This window comes from Chelon labrosus (assembly GCF_963514085.1).
Source record: "Chelon labrosus genome assembly, chromosome: 9".
Classification (NCBI taxonomy): Eukaryota; Metazoa; Chordata; class Actinopteri; order Mugiliformes; family Mugilidae; genus Chelon; species Chelon labrosus.
The window spans coordinates 5,903,585-5,920,008 of NC_140359.1; the positions used below are offsets into that span (position 1 = coordinate 5,903,585).

The 16,424-nt window shown below is 43.1% G+C and overlaps 1 protein-coding gene across 1 annotated transcript in view; it reads left to right on the forward strand.

The window, feature by feature from the left end:
- citb (citron rho-interacting serine/threonine kinase b) overlaps nt 1–15,668 on the forward strand; it is a gene marked incomplete at its 5' end in the record, with an annotated part of 36,964 nt that extends 21,296 nt beyond the window's left edge. The window contains 25 exons of the mRNA XM_084551729.1: nt 508–701; nt 1,284–1,419; nt 1,498–1,602; nt 1,714–1,854; nt 2,140–2,259; nt 3,367–3,598; nt 4,535–4,693; nt 4,792–4,815; nt 6,482–6,652; nt 7,967–8,147; nt 8,932–9,020; nt 9,122–9,226; nt 9,759–9,928; nt 10,288–10,332; nt 11,421–11,501; nt 11,692–11,827; nt 12,013–12,152; nt 12,236–12,328; nt 13,679–13,787; nt 13,924–14,052; nt 14,124–14,204; nt 14,302–14,380; nt 14,488–14,661; nt 14,816–15,104; nt 15,544–15,668. Of these exons, the coding sequence (XP_084407855.1) occupies nt 508–701; nt 1,284–1,419; nt 1,498–1,602; nt 1,714–1,854; nt 2,140–2,259; nt 3,367–3,598; nt 4,535–4,693; nt 4,792–4,815; nt 6,482–6,652; nt 7,967–8,147; nt 8,932–9,020; nt 9,122–9,226; nt 9,759–9,928; nt 10,288–10,332; nt 11,421–11,501; nt 11,692–11,827; nt 12,013–12,152; nt 12,236–12,328; nt 13,679–13,787; nt 13,924–14,052; nt 14,124–14,204; nt 14,302–14,380; nt 14,488–14,661; nt 14,816–15,104; nt 15,544–15,567 (3,207 nt within the window). The 3' untranslated portion in view covers nt 15,568–15,668. The remainder of the gene's footprint in view (nt 1–507; nt 702–1,283; nt 1,420–1,497; nt 1,603–1,713; nt 1,855–2,139; nt 2,260–3,366; nt 3,599–4,534; nt 4,694–4,791; nt 4,816–6,481; nt 6,653–7,966; nt 8,148–8,931; nt 9,021–9,121; nt 9,227–9,758; nt 9,929–10,287; nt 10,333–11,420; nt 11,502–11,691; nt 11,828–12,012; nt 12,153–12,235; nt 12,329–13,678; nt 13,788–13,923; nt 14,053–14,123; nt 14,205–14,301; nt 14,381–14,487; nt 14,662–14,815; nt 15,105–15,543) is intronic.
- Nucleotides 15,669–16,424: the final 756 nt, after the last annotated feature.

The following is a 16,424-nucleotide window of genomic DNA, read 5'->3' on the forward strand; positions in this document are numbered from 1 at the left end:
CAGTCCTGCCGGTTGTGTAACCAGCGATGGAAGTCATAGACGAGGGATGGGGCGTTGTGTGGGAGGGATGTGTCATCCCCATCACTCCCAGGTCGTGTCAGCTGTGGAAGCGTTGGACTTCAGAGGGCCGTGGTGTTGCTGCAGCACCGGCAGAGGCTATATCTGTCTTCAAGTGCTTAGTCTGATGCAGTGCGTTGTTGTTAGACATAAAACATAGCACTTTTGTGTAGGCCTTGTGAAAAACATAGAAAAGCATTGTGTGTCCAAACATGTAAATATGCTTATGCTGGAAACAATTATTCATTCATTCATTCATTCATCTTCTGTACCCGCTTATTCCTGTTAAGGGTCACGGGGGTCTGCTGGAGCCTATCCCAGCTGTCCGAAACAATTATATAAGCTTTAAAGTTATTATTTAAACCAAATGTACACAAAGACATATATATTGTGAGTTAGTTGTCAAAATGTTATGTAATGTTATTTCTTGTCTAAATGTTGTCTTATCAGAACCTTGAGACACTGAAGACCACGTGCACCATGTTGGAGGAACAGGTTCTGGAGCTTGAGACACTTAACGATGAGCTGCTGGAAAAGGAGAGACAGTGGGATGCCTGGAGGGCAACGCTCGAGGAGGAGAAGAGCCAGGCTGAGAGAAGGACTAGAGAGATCCAGAGACTGCTGGACACTGAGAAACAGAACAGGTGACCGTCACAGACTGATAGGCAGCATCACTATAGCTGTGTGGACTCAAAATACTAAAACATTTGCAGTTCTAGGTCATGTTACTTGTGATTCTTTTTTTTATCCATTGTCCGTACTGCAGTAACCCAATGATGTAATGTTGTTTTAAGAAAGGTCCATGAGTTTCTTTTTTTGACAGTGGTAAAAAATGTTTCTGTTGCTACCAGAGTTGGATCCGACTGCCTCCGCCTACACACGCTGAATGCAACAGGTTTTTGCATATTCTCTAGGGTTTGTCAAACGGTATTCTGGGAAATATAAGAAATTATTTTCTGAGCTGATGTAGGCAGGGCAGGGTGATAAAAATATTAGAACATAATGTTTCCTTTAAACCCCGGACCCACATCTTTACCCTGAAAAAACTGTTCTGGCAACTCTCTTCTTGCAAGAGTGTGTACATAACTGGTACATTAAACTAACTTCAAATAATAACTGTTTATGCATTAGCCTGTAGAAACACAGATGACCAGATAAATGTAAAGAGTATGCACATAGAGGTAGAAAATAACTAATGTAAACAAAGGTTTTACTTTTTGCTGTAGGCTTCGTTCAGAGCAGCGGAGCTCTGAGTCTCGCCAGGCAGTGGAACAGGCAGTAAAGGAGCACAAAGCTGAGATCCTGGCCCTGCAGCAGGCCCTCAAAGACCAGAAACTCAAAGCTGAGAGCCTTGCAGACACTGTAAGTTTTCATACGGTTAAATTACTATTTTGTCTGGTTAGCAGATGTTACATCAGACTCTTCTTGTTTTAATTCTAGTTGAATGATCTGGAGAAGAAGCATGCCATGTTGGAGATGAATGCCCGCAGTTTGCAACAGAAGCTGGAGAGTGAGAGGGATCTGAAGCAAAGACTTCTGGAGGAGGTACAGCAGTAACAAATGTCAAACTGTGCCAAAAAGTTTTGCTTGTGCTAACACTGGAAGCAGTCAAATGTAAGAAGTGACAAAGTCACAGACGGTGATTTACCTCCACAGCAAGAGAAACTGCAGCAGCAGATGGATGCTCAGAAGACTCACATATTCCGCCTGACCCAGGGGCTGCAGGACGCTCTGGACCAAACTGACCTGCTGAAAACTGAGAGGACTGATCTGGAGTACCAGCTAGAGAACATCCAGGTGCTGCTACACACATACACTAAAAGAAAAAGACTTACACAGGAGTTTCTAGACATTGTATGTATGCTTGGTGGAGTGGAAGCAAATCTTTGTGTCATTTTCAGTCGTGTTTTTCCCCTCACTGTTCTGAGTCCCATTAAGGCATACATGAAGCTACACACACACACGCACACACACAACACCCAAAACATACCCCCACCCCCTTCTCTCTGTCTCTCTGTCACCCTCTCTGTGTGAAGTGAAGTACTTGAGGAGAAATTCATGGCAGTAGTGATGTTCACTTAGCTCCACCTGCAGGCTGTATACTCTCATGAGAAGGTGAAAATGGAGGGGACCATCACACAACAGACCAAGCTCATAGACTTCCTCCAGGCCCAGGCCCACGGTGGCTCCAAGAAGAAGAAGGTCAGAATTTAGTTATTTTAAGTGTTGTTTGTCTACAGGGTTTCATGTTTTTGAAAAGTGTACGAGCTAAATAAAGCATCAGCCACAACCTTATAACCACCAACCAAAGTAAAAAACACTGAGGGTTTCATTACTACGTAATGTTTTTCTGACATTTATGCGGATGTTACTATGATTCGTCTCACCACCTAAACATTGTGGCAGACCAAGCACAACCCCATGGCAACAGCAAGGGAATTTTCCCAGCATTCTGCTGCCATGTTTTCTCCAGGTAAACAATGCACATGCCCCCAGCCATCTTTGTGATGCAAAAGAAAATGTGATTCATCAGACCAGGCCACTTTGTTTCATTGCTCCATGATCCAGTTCTGATGCCCACGGGACCATTTTCAGCCCATTTAGGGGCCAGCATGGCCATCCTTACTTACCTTTTCCCCTTGTCAAAGTTGTTCAAATTCTTCCACTCGTCCATTTTTCCTGCTTCTAATGTCAACTTTGAGGACAAAATGTTCACTTGCTGCCTAATATATCCCACTCACTAGTAGGTGGGATTCACTAGACATGTTGTGGCTGATCGGTGTATATGCTGCATGTATGCTCCTGCTCCTTTTCTTTTGTCTCGTCTACCTCATTTTTCTGTCTCTTTATCTGACCGGCCTCAAGCTGGTGGTTCCCTTTATATGAGCTTGGTAATGCTCAAGTTTCTTTCTGTTAAAAGGGAGTTTGTCTTTGCCACCAGGTTTCAGACTCTTGGTTCTATAAAACATCTAGAGACAATTTATTGTTATTGACACTATGAAAATACAATTCAATTGAACTGAGTTTGATTATCATTTTCATCCACTTACACCGCAGTGAGATCTCCAAATGGTGTTGAGAAAGATATAATAATAGCAAAAAGATCTAATATCTCGATTATACACAGACATTATTTCATGGTTATGTGCTATAAAAGTCTTCAGTTAAGCTATTTTGAAAATACTTATACTATTGGCTGAATAAATGAATGACCACCTTCCACGTAGTGGAATACTTCCTTCTGGCATAAATCTCAGCTTTTCATTTTTGGGCTCACATTGTCTGTATGCATTTACCTGTGTGCCTCAGGGTCTGTTTGGACGTCGTCGAGAGGACCTGTTGGCTGCCATGGCTGCTCAGGCACAGGCTCAGGGTCAGGGTCAAAGTCAAGGCCAAGTTTCCCCTGTGCCCCCCATCCAGCCGGTGCCTCTGCAGTACAGTGACATGAAGGTGGCTCTGGACAAAGAGCGTGCTCGTTGCTCTGAGTTGGAAGATGCTCTGCAGAAAATGAGAGCAGAGTTGCGATCTCTGAGAGAAGAAGGTTAGGGCACTCTACAGCAATTAAAAAAACTCTAATGCACACTCTTTGCTGAGGTTAGAAGTTTACAGGTTTAAGTCAAAAGAAATATTTTTGAACCACATGTTTGATGTTTAACTAATTGTTTTGGACATGTACTTTATGTATGTTTCAAATATTTTTTTCTAACAATTGTTTGCAGATAGATTATATTACTGATAATTCACTATATCACATAACCAGTGGGTCAGAAGTTCTGCTTCTTGGAAAGTTTCCAGGAAATTATGTAATGGCTTTAGAAGCTTCTAATTGGCTAATTGATACCATTTGAGTCAACTGGAGTGCATCTGTGGATGTATTTTAGGCCTACATTCAAACTCTGTGTCTCCTGTTTTGACATCATGGGAAATTCAAAGAAAATCAGCCAAGACCTCAGAAAAGAATTTTAGACCTCCTCAAGTCTGGTTAAATCTTTGGGAACAATTTCCAAATGTATGAAGGTACCACGTTCATCCATACAAACAATACTCCTCAAGTATAAACACCATGGGACCATGTAGCGATCATACCGCTTAGAGTGAAAATGCATTCTGTCCCCTAGAGAGGAAAGTACTTTTGTTGGGAAGCTATAAATCAATCCCAGAACAACAGCAACAGACACTGGTGGAAACTTGCACAAAAATATCCAAACACTGTAAAAAGAAAACTGCTCCAAAACACTTTGTTGCTGCTGTAATGACCAACGTTGTCCCAACTGTGAAGCACAGCAGTGAAGCACAGCAGTGGCAGCATCATGTTGTGGATGTGTTTTGCTGCAAGAGGGACTGGTACACTTCAGGTGTATATAATACTCTGTATAATAGAACAATTTGCTCCATGCATTTATGCTCCTAATAATAGTACCTTGCTTGAACGATAGAAAGCAATACAAGTGAAGCTAATAAGTTCTTTCTATCCCAGCACTACAGTATAAGGATCATGGCAGTTCTGCCAACCCCCCCTCAGCACGGCAGCAGATAATCATGTCTGCCATGATAAAGTCTCCGGAGCACCAGCAGGGCCCGGCCAATCTGCCACCCTCCAACTCTGGACGCAGGAAGGAGACTCCAACACCTGAGGGTGAGTGCAGTACATCTGATTAACTCCTCTGGACACATACAGGCAGGCATAGCATAATTTATGAAGCTTTTACTATCCTTTTTCCACACATCGTTCAGAAAGAAGGAGGGTCACTTTTGAAAGTAAGTCGTCCAAACCCGTGGTTTCTGCAGTATGGTCTCTTATCTCATTTCTCCTTTTGCCGCATCCATATCTTTGACAGGCCAGATTTTAAAAGCTCTGCACTTTTATGAAATGTCATATCCCACCAGGTTTATCAGGTGAGGTGAAAAAATAAATAAAAAAATTTGGTGCAAAGCTTTAGAAATCTGAAGCATTTTATCTTGGTTGCTGAAGCTTAGATAATCTGATTTGCAGAACACCTGCTCTGTTCTTTAGCTTACTACAATCCCACCTGAACTCCATATCATATAAAGAGATCCATGTATGATGTGGAGTTCTGTTCTGTATGAAAAACTCTCACCCAATACACAAAGTGACCTTTACTACCCACTGGCTGAAATAAAGGTATTATCCAGTCAACTTTTTTCTTCTTACATGAGAATCAGCAAAACGAGTTACAATATCAAAGTTCATTTTAATATTATATCATTGATTCTTGCAAGTAAAGCTGGTGATTGTGACAGCAACACTAAGTAAAACAAAACATTAAGAAAAATCCAACAACAAGAACACAGAGCGAAGAAAGGACCATAATTCATCATAACTGACCGAGTTGCTTGCTGTAATTTGCCCTTTCCTTTGTAAGAAACATGTTTAAATAAGAATCTGCAAGCAGACTGTGTTTAAGTTGTTTAGACATATACATGTACGTCATGATGACGACAAGCTCCTCTTCTCATTTCACACTTCCTCCAGTTGTTTCCTGGCCTCCTCATACTGTACTCCCTCCCACCTGAGATATGAGCAGAGGAGGAAACAGGCATTTTTAAGACACATCAATTAAATATGAGTTGTGGCACAGCTACATCATCTGTCACTTATTCTGTTATCATCTATTGCTGTATTTTCTGAGCTCTGTCAGATCAGCTACTGATTTTCTGAACTGATTAGATTCCAATTCACTTAGAGACATTTCAGGTTTGAAACAAATGGTTTTGGTGATCTGTGGTATTGCTACAATATCTTACAAGTTGGCACATCTTAAAAATGGCTTTGGTTTTGTCCAACTCTTCTATGTTGTCATACTTTAAATCCAAAATCCTGCCACATATCAGCTTTCAGGCCTGACGATGCTCTCAGAGTTGTGGCTTCTGTTGTATTTTGGATCTCCCTGACATGTGGACTAATCATGCAGCAATTTCTAACAAGAGGATGCAGGAAATGGCATATAAAAATCAGAAAGTTTCCAATGATTTAAACTGGAAAAGTGATATTTTAAACCCAGGCCAATAGTGTTCATGACAATTTTGTACAGTATATTCACATTTCTCTTCTCCGCATTTCTAAGAGTACCATCATTCGATCAATAATGGCCGTAGGAGGAGGTAATTATGTGTTGGTAAACTTGCAACACAGGCTTGATGCTACCTGGATAATGCCTTTAAACTTCAGCAGAGAGTAGGCACAAGAAAAAGGATTGATTGAACCAGTATTTCTTTTCAAGCATTTTCATCTTCAGAATTTACTTGCACATGCATTTTGCTAAACAGTACTTTTGGATAGCTTTTTTGTGTTAAACTGATTTGATAGATGGTATGGCATGATGCACTGAAGTGATGGATGTACCTGATAGAGTGAGACATGCCGGAGCTGCCTGCACTCACTGTGTTCCCTGACTGTATTCAGAGTATAGCCGTCGCTTGAAGGACAGTCAGAGAGACAGAGAGAGGGAGAGAGAGAGGGTGGTGCACCACAACACCCCTCACCGCTTCACAGTGGGACTCAACATGAGAGCTGCCAAGTGTACTGTGTGCTTGGATACTGTGCACTTTGGTCGCCAGGCAGCTACTTGTCTTGGTGAGTTACAGATGTGTTCATAAGGAAAGACCCGAAACCAGTGATACATATGTTAACTGTTACTAGTGGTCTACATTTTAATCTCTCATACAGAAAGTCAGACTTTAAACTTTCTTTCCCTTCTGTTTGTTTTATTTCAGTTATACAAAGAAATGTGTAATCACTGGTGGAATTACATTTATGTGTCTCGGAAAAATAACAAATCTATCAACTAATATTTTATCTTGTTACACATTATAATAATAATGACAGTTTTGAAATGTGGCCATACTGGAGTGAAATATGTACCATAAATGCTACTTAAACAGATAATATAAATTTTTATGCATGTTCTGACGGTTTTTGCTTAGACCTCCACTCCATCTTAAGATTCTTAGTCATCCAGGTCATGGTATATGTAAAAAAAATAATAATAATAATGATAATAGAAACAAAGCTAAAAAGACAACCGGACTTGTTTGAGTTTTCTCGAAGACAGTTCACCATCATCCAAGTGGCTTCTTCTGCTCTAAGACTGGTGTGGAGTTTAGGGTTTTATTAGGATCATATGTTGATGGTGCACACCTTAAACACATATGACGAGGATCTGTTAACAACCAGACATGATTAGAGATTAACCTGGGTGGTGTCCTGTTTTTTCACAATGAGAAGAATCCAGACAGAAGGTGTGAGTGGATGTAAAACATTTTGTGGCTAGATGTTAAGGCTGTGGTCATTAATCAATACCAAATACAGGAAGTTTGGACTTCCCGCACTTCATATGGGTATATACAATTTTGATTCTGAAGTACAGACTCTGCTGGACGGGATGACAAAAGCTTTCTGGGATTCCTGGCTGTACCAAGTTACTTCAAAATGCTTCCTTGATAAAACGGGTGGGGCACGTGCTCATCTGGGTATTTGGACTGTACTTGGTGAGATGCGTACTTTTAATTGGAACAGTACTTGGGTGGCACATTACATTTCAAAAGAACAGACAAGAACGCGCTGTCCTCAAAGAGTGTCCCTTGTCTTTCAAGTACCTGAAGAGCTGGCTCTTCAGTGTTGAGAAGTGTTTGTGAAGAGGTTGTTTTCTTTCCCCAAGTACGAGTTGTCAAGCTGTGCTTTTACCTGAGTGTTTCTGCCTTGGTGTGTCACTAAGAACTGAAGACAAACTTGGATGAGTAGTGAAATGTCTTCAAGACAACTGAAGAAAACTTTGGTTTTTGCTATGTCTTAGCCAAGGCCTCCATCTTCTTGTCTTAAAGTTTTGGGGAGAGGAGTCAGAACCTTGTGACACATTGTTCTTTCTTTAATAATGCTCTTTCTCCTCAGAGTGTCACGCTTTGTGCCACCCAAAATGCTCCCCGTGCCTTCCCGCCACGTGTGGCATGTCCAGCGACTGCTCCCTGCATCTGTCCGAAGGGCTGTGTCGAGACAAAGGCAGCACTCCAGGCCAACAGCTCAAAGAGGCCAGCGGACACATGCACCTGGAGGGCTGGATGAAACTACCCAGGTTTGTTTTTCTCACACCATTCTGTAACAGTGAGACTTTATTGGGAGCTAATTGTACATGTGTCCTACAGGTTTCCCACATTAACTTTGATTTGTTTTCATTTTTGTCTATATAATTACACTGGCTGACTGACACTGTGTGCAAGTAAACATGCATCTTAGCAAAGCCTGTGATGGTGTGTCAGATTAGCACATACATCGTGAGACGGACCTTAAAATCCCTGGACTGACAAATCATTTTTACAAGAAAGGGAAGGAACCAAATACAGAACACACAGCATGGGCATGATAAGATAACAACAACAAAAATCTGACAAGGAGTTCAGACAAAAGGTATCTAACAAAACATAATCCAACAAAGAAAATGGGAAACAGGGAAATGTAAAACCCAAAAGAAGTTAAAACTCCCATGAAACACAGGGATGTAAGGGGAACGCAGGACAAACTGGTGGAGAACACAGCTTGAAACTGCAAAGGAACACACAAACTGATGAAGAACGAGGGGCAGAGACTGGACTATACATACACACACAAGAGGCTGATGAGATAATAGGTGAGACTACTGGATGAGAAGCACAGACTGAAGACATGACACTAACAGAAAGAAATGTCTGGGTCAACACCCTCACTGTGGATGTTGATGCACAAGAGCACTGAAGTCATTTGGGAGGCCCATTACAGGCTTGCTTCATCGTGCTCTTTCTAGAAAATTCCACCCACTTTGACAAAGGTCATGTCCTGTAAAGACTGTTGGATTCAGTTAATCATCTGCTATGTGCTTTCAGGAATGGGAAACGAGGCCAGGGCTGGGAGAGAAAATATGTTGTTCTGGATGGGACTAAGGTGTCCGTCTATGAGATAGAGCCCAGAGAAGGTTGGATATATATATATAAGGCAGGATATTCAATAAAATCCATAGATGTAAATTGGAGAATCCAAATACCAATTTCTTTGTGGTGTGTTTGTGTTTCTTAGACTCAGTGAAACCACTGGAGGAGTTTGACTTGTGTCTGTCAGATGGAGAGGTGGTAGTTCATGGAGCAGTAGGAGCATCTGAACTCCCAAACACCGGCAAGTCCGGTAGGTACAAAGTCTACTGGTCAGCCTCCAAACATTCATTTGCACTATTTCTATTATTTCATTCAATCCAAAATCCTCAAAGTGATACAGTTGGATTGCCACCTTTCTGAAGCCATTTTAACATAAAATGAACATTATAACAGTCATGATGATAAGACTTAGTGCAGGACTCTTAGAATACATTTATTTTCACTAGTGTACCTAATGAACTGTTAATTGTGTGTATGCCATCTCCACAATATGTAACATCATTACAGATTTCTGCAATGGGAGAGAGAGCTCAACGTCCTGCAGTTTAAGAAAACAGATGTTAACAGACAAAACAAGCCATTTAAGAAAACTGTTTCTGTATTCAGTTGTGTTGTGAGTGCTTGCATTTCATGTGTTGTCAAATTGATGAAGTCGCTTTCTTAAGCTGCAGCCTGTTGAACTTTTTCTGGCACGGTAGATTTAGCTTTTCCAGTGCTGTTTTTGTCACATTTATATACTACACTTTAAAAATGTCATCTGCCTCATCTTCCCTGTGTGTCAGATGTTCCCTACGTCCTGAAGCTGGAGTCCCGTTGTCACGCTCCTTGCTGGCCTGGTCAGGCTATTTACTTCATGGCTCCCAGTTTCCCAGATAAACAGCGCTGGGTGGCTGTGATGGAGTCAGTGGTGGCTGCGGGGAGAGCCTCACGGGAGAAGGCAGAGGCCGACGCAGTGAGTATCTCTGGAGCAGCTGAGAGGCAACTGAGTCTGCGCCCTAGCGTCTGCTGATTGTGGTCACAGATGACTGCCCTGTCTGTGGCTGTAGTCCTAAACTTGATGTTGACCTGTGGGGGGGCTACTCACGAGGGGCAGATTTACCCTCATGTTAAGATTAAACGTTTAATGGATAACCCCACAGTTTCACTTATATGTGTCGTTAATTGTCCCCTTCTTCTCTCCTCTTCTCTTTCTCTCTTCTTTCTGTGTCTTTCTCACCCATTGTTTGTTGCTTTTTCATCATGCCACATTGTATGTCTGGTATATGGGCATGTTTTGTTGATTTGCTCCATTGGGTTTCATTGCACACATAGGCTGCTGTGTCCAAAAGACAAATGGTTCTGTCTCCTCTGGTCCAGGTAAAGAGTTACAAACATATAGACACAAGACACACATATACATGAAGCACATCCTACACAAGGCACGCAATAGTGCATGTGTCTGTCATTGTATTAATAATCACCCCCTCCCCACTCTCACCTCACCTGCTGTGATCACTCCTCACTTCCACTGTCCTCTGCTACATCCTGTACAAACTCTGAAACAATTCAAGCGTTTATGAAATAGTCCTCCCTGTGTGTCCTATTTTATAACCACAACACACAAATGCCCACCAAGATGTCTGGTCATCTGTGGGTTGATCCTGTGCAGCTGTCCCATCCAGAGCACCAGGGATCAGACTGCGGGTTTTCGTGTACTCGTCTGTGTTTTCACCCCGCTGTCCCCTCTGCACACTCTCCTGAGACTGGGACTCAAGTCACATGACTTAGACTGACCTGAGAGACTGAGCCTCATACTTGGTGTTTGAAATCAGTTTCAAGGATCTAGAGTTGACCGTGGCACCTGTTAAAACGATATGGAACTGATATTTTCTTCATCTCTTTTACCGACATCTGACTTAAATGATTTTCTGTTTTGTTTCTTATGTTCATCAACTTTAAATTCAGAGTAGCAAGTCAATTGTTTGTTGTAACCATCTTCTAAATGTTAATCTCAATTTTCAGCCAAAGCCACCTGGCTAACGTTGTGTTGGTCTCCCTTTAGCCTCCCAAAAAGTTTCAGACTCATTTGGAATTGGACTAGTGTGTCCTGTGGTGTCTGGCACCAGGAAGTTGGTAGTTGATTTAGTGGAGGGGGCCCTGTGGATCAGTTTTGTTCCAGTGCATTTTGTAGATACTTGATCAGTTTGGGATTGAAAGTTGAAACAACAATGACAACTTGAATCACTTTGTACTTGTGACTTGAACCTGACACTGCAGACTGCCTGACAGACTGACTGACTTGTGACTTGGTCCCACCTCTGACACTGTGAACCTGCACCCAAGTCCTGCAGCCGTCCAGCCCCCTCCGTCCTGCTCCTCTGCTGCCTCCCCTGAAGTCATGTTGAGGTTGTGATACAGCTCACTCTTATTATTATTATTGTTATTATTTCTTCCTGCCCTTTCAGAAGCTGCTGGGAAACTCTCTCCTGAAGCTGGAGGGAGACGACAGGCTGGATATTAACTGCACCCTTCCTCTCACAGATCAGGTACCAGTGTAGACCAAATCCATGCACCTGAACATAGCTCTAACGTATTTCTTTATTTGAGCACATACAAATGATGGAAATAATTGAAATGATGAGAATGTATGAAGGAACATGCGGCAGATTCTTGAGTCTTACTGCCAAAGTTTGACTCATCTTAGTGTTAGTAATTCAGATTTATTATGTGCTGCAGATTGTGCTGGTGGGTTCTGAAGAGGGGCTGTATGCATTGAATGTTATCAAGAACTCCCTTACTCACATCCCTGGCCTAGGATCAGTCTTTCAGATCCACATCATCAAAGAGCAGGAGAAACTGCTGATGATTGTTGGTAAGATGTCCAGCTTTAAATCATCTTCAACCATAACAACTATTATAAATCACTGAAACGCTGCAATTATTATGCACAATAACTGTAAGTGTGATACATCTTGTTGCACAGCATGATGACTAAGAAGTGAATAATGTTCTTTGCCCGGGAACATCAGCTATGTGTTATGTCCTTGTGTGCTGCAGGGGATGAGAGAGCGTTGTGCCTGGTAGAGATTAAGAGGGTCAAGCAGTCTCTGGCTCAGTCCCACCTGCCCAGTCAGTCTGAACTGGCTCCGTACATCTTTGAGACAGTGAAAGGTTGCCATCTGTTTGCTGCTGGGAGAGTAGGTCTTCCACTCCTCTCAGAAAATAGTGAAGAAGCTGGTGAGTGATGAGTGGTGGACTGACGTGTGCGTTCTCTTTACAGATAGACAACGGGCCTTGTATATGTGCGGCGATGCCAAACAAAATAACCATTCTGCGCTACAATGACAATCTCAACAAGTACTGCATTCGTAAGGTGAGTATGACCTGCCAGCCAAAACTTTATGACTGGGCAAGGGAATAACACTGATTGTGTTGTTATCATGGCACCTGTCAGTGATATATCAAATGTTAGAAGCAGGAAAAATGGACAAGTGGTGGAATTTGAGAGGCTTTGAAGAGGGACACATTGTGATGGCTAGACGACTGGGTCAGAGCATCTGCAAAACTGCAGCTCTTGTGGGGTGTTCACAGTCTGGAGTGGTCAGTATCTATCAAAAGTGGTCCAAGGAAGGAAGAGCGGTGAACCGGCGCCAAGGCTCACTGATGCACGCTGGTCTATGTGTCTGATCCAACAGGCGAGCTACTGTAGCTCAAATTGATGAAAAAGTTCATATTGATTCTGATAGAAAGGTGTCAGAACACAGCAGTTTGTTTTGTACCGTGCTGTGTAGCTCCAGACCTGTCGGGGTGTCTATGCTGACCCCTGTCCTCTGCCCAACACACCTACAATGGACATGTGAGCTTCAGAACTGGACCACGGAGCAATGGAAGAAGGTGGCTTGGTCTGATGGTTCACATGGAATGGCCAGCTCAAGTGTGTCGCTTACTTGGGCAACACATTGCACATTGCAAGATGTACTATGGGACAAAGACAACCGTGCGGAAGCAGTGTGATGCTTTTTGAAATGTTTCAGTTGCATGCGGCTGTTACTTTGATGTGCAACACCCACCTAAGCATGGTTGCGTCATTGCAGACCATGTACAGCCTTCAGTTAAGTCACTGAAACCTCTGTGAGGCTCTTTATATGATATTTCTATTAACAAGTTCATGGTGTTGACTTGACCTCCGAATTCCCCAGATCTCAATCCAGTCAAGCATTGAGTGATGTTCTGTAAAAACAAGTCTGATCCTTGGGGGCCCCACCTCGCACCTTGGAGGATTTAAAGGATCTGCTGCTAACATCTTGGTACCACTGAACAACTTAAGAGGTCTAGCCTCAATGGATTGGGACTGTTTAAATGAAAAAGGGAGGACCTATGCAATATTAAGGAGATAGTCGTATTGTTATGGTTGTGTAGAATACACTATAGGGGAAACTTTACATAATAAAAAGAGAGATGCAGCCAAGTCCAGTGGGCTTAGAATAATTGGAAAATACAAGAAAATGTGATGCCAGAGATCACCAGGTGATGTGTGAATTTAAAAGCTAAATAAAACATAAAAGAGCACGATCAGCTGTGGAGAAAGTAGCACTTAAACATGGGTGTACTGTAACGTTGTTCTTTCACAGATAAAAGGAATACCAGATATTAAACAAGGAGGTCTTTTGCCTTCATAAAGGTAAACAGTCGTTCACTCACCTCCAAATCCTTCATGTCACAGGAAATTGAAACTCTGGAGCCCTGCAGCTGCATCCATCTGACCAGCTACAGCATCATCATCGGCACCAACAAGTTCTACGAGATTGAAATGAAGCAGTTTGTGCTTGAGGGTAAGGACACAAGTGAAGTAGTTCCTTCTTGGCTTCACTGGCCAGCGTCATATTGTCCTAACTTATTAAACCCCAGGAGTATATTCGGTGGACAGTGAAATGCATCATGTAACTCCTCTGCTTCATTTTTGCGCAGAATTCTTGGACAAGAACGACGTGTCTCTGGCCTCAGCGGTGTTCACAGTCTCATCTCACAGCTTTCCCATTGCCATCATGCAGGTGGCCAGCAGTATGCAGAAGGAGGAATACCTTCTGTGTTTCCATGGTGAGCTCAGGAGCTGATCAAATGTTAATCTTGTTGTGTGTTCAAACAAGTAAACCTTGTCTCTGTGGCAGAGTTTGGAGTGTTTGTGGACATGTATGGACGAAGAAGCCGCACAGACGAAATCAAATGGAGCCGCCTGCCCCTGTCTTTTGGTATTGCTTTTTGCTCAGATAAGTATTAAATAAAGGAAAATAATAACATTTTTGTTATTATTGTAATGTCTTATTGCATCCCTGTCCTCTGATGCAGCCTACAGAGAGCCATACCTGTTTGTCACCTACTTCAACTCCCTGGATGTCATTGAAATTCAGGGACACGCCACTGCTTGGTGAGACATACCACCTGCTTTGCATCAAATTCAAAACTCTTTTTCTTTTAGGTTTTTTGAGTTTTTTCTCTTCGCTGTAGTTCCCACATGATTGTTCTTGCTTTCAGTCCTACAGTGCTGGCCCACCTCGACATCCCAAACCCTCGTTACCTGGGCCCAGCCATCTCCTCCGGGGCCATTTACCTGGCCTCCTCCTACCAGAACAAACTGCGGGTCATCTGCTGTAAGGGAAGTCTGATCAGAGAGTCTGGAGAGCTGCAGAGAACCGGCTCAAGCCGAGGGTCAGTTGAATTTAAATCGCACGAAACAACAACATTTTAGTGGATGGGCCGACAGTGCCCTCTGCTGTAAATGTACAGTAGCTTTTCTGAAAGAGTTTTTTCTTCTGTGTCAGACCCTGATGCTCTCTGCTTCTCTCTGCTGTGTCACCTACAGTAGTCCCAGTAAGCGAGGCCCGCCCACATACTCAGAGCACATCACCAAGCGTTTGACCTCGGGCCCCGGCAGCCACGACGGCCTGCATCGGGAGCCGAGCACCCCTCACCGTTACCGCGAGGGCCGCACCGAGTTCAGAAGAGACAAGTCTCCCGCCCGACCTCTGGACAGGGAGAAGTCTCCTGGGAGGGTGCTGGACAGTCGCAGGGAGAGGTCTCCGGGGAGGTTCGGGGACAGCTCCCGACTCCATGCTGGGTCTGTCCGAACACAGCTCGCCCCGGTTAACAAGGTATATAAGAGATATATATTTTAATGGTGAATACCATAACCTTCATGAGGCTAAGATTTAGTGCACTAGTGTACCTAATGAACTGGCGAAGGAGTGTATGTAGTGCTTTTCTACCTTACCGGGATTCACACTCACAAGTGGTGGAAGATGTCGTGCGAGGTGTCTTCTTTCCACTGAGAGCAAACTCCGATTCAGTTTCTTGCTCAAGGACACTTCAGTTGCCCAGGGATACTGGAATTCCTTTATTACTGTAAACACCCACAGGGCATCCTGCTGCTGTGAATACTCATTATTCCAGAGGTGTATTTATCCGCCCCTGAAAATAGTCCCCAACAAATACAATAATTACTCCTGTTAGAGTAAAGCCTGGCGTGGCCTGGCCTCAACATGCTCAGGTTACATAGGGTTTCTGATCTTTGCCCTCATTCTTGACTTGCAGGTGTGGGATCAGTCATCAGTGTAAAGCCAGATCAATGCTGCGCCTGTCTGACAAGAGGCTGAAGAAAAACCATGAGGAACCCTCAATACACTCTGAGTGCAAGCACACAAACTCACACACACACACACACATCCTCTTGCCTGTACATAGTGCGGTTTCTCAACAACACACAGAACCTGCCAAGGGAGACGTCTCCTGTGACAATCCACTTTTCTGACTCGCGCTTTCATGGGAGTTAATCCCACAGTAGTTTTTGGTGGCAGGGAACCTTCGCTGACCTAAGAAGAGCGACAAAATCTACTTTATAATATACAGCCAGAGTTGTAAATATTGCTGTCTTGAGTTTTTATAGATAAAGGGAATAGTCGGCTGGTGAAGCCATGTCTATTTTTTTTAAATAGTTAGTTTCTAAAGATGTTGCAGGGAGATTAATGATGTCGCCCAGTTAAGAAAAACGAGCTTTCACTAGAATTGGAAACGTTTAATTAAATCCTGAAGAGAAAGAGGTCTGAGGAGGCGACACTTTGCACATGAGATTGGATTTGAACTTCTTTCTTTGGATCACATGTACGGTCCTCTACATAACCTTTGATATAGAATTGCATATGATTGCTTTATTGACCGACGTCGTCCGGCCACACTTAACGATTATTAAGCAAAGTTTTTTGTTTTTTTTTGCTCCAAGTGTTCCTTGTGTTCCTTTTTTTTTTTTTTTTGCAAGATAAAGAAACACGCAGCTCTGCCTCTGATGCCGGACGTCGTGCGGTCAGGCTGGCTGAAACCGCCTCAGCTTGATCTTAGTCCGCCGCCGCCACCGCCGCCGCTGCTGCTGATTATGGTACAGATGTCCTGTTTCCGTGCAGTGATATGAAGTCTAGTAA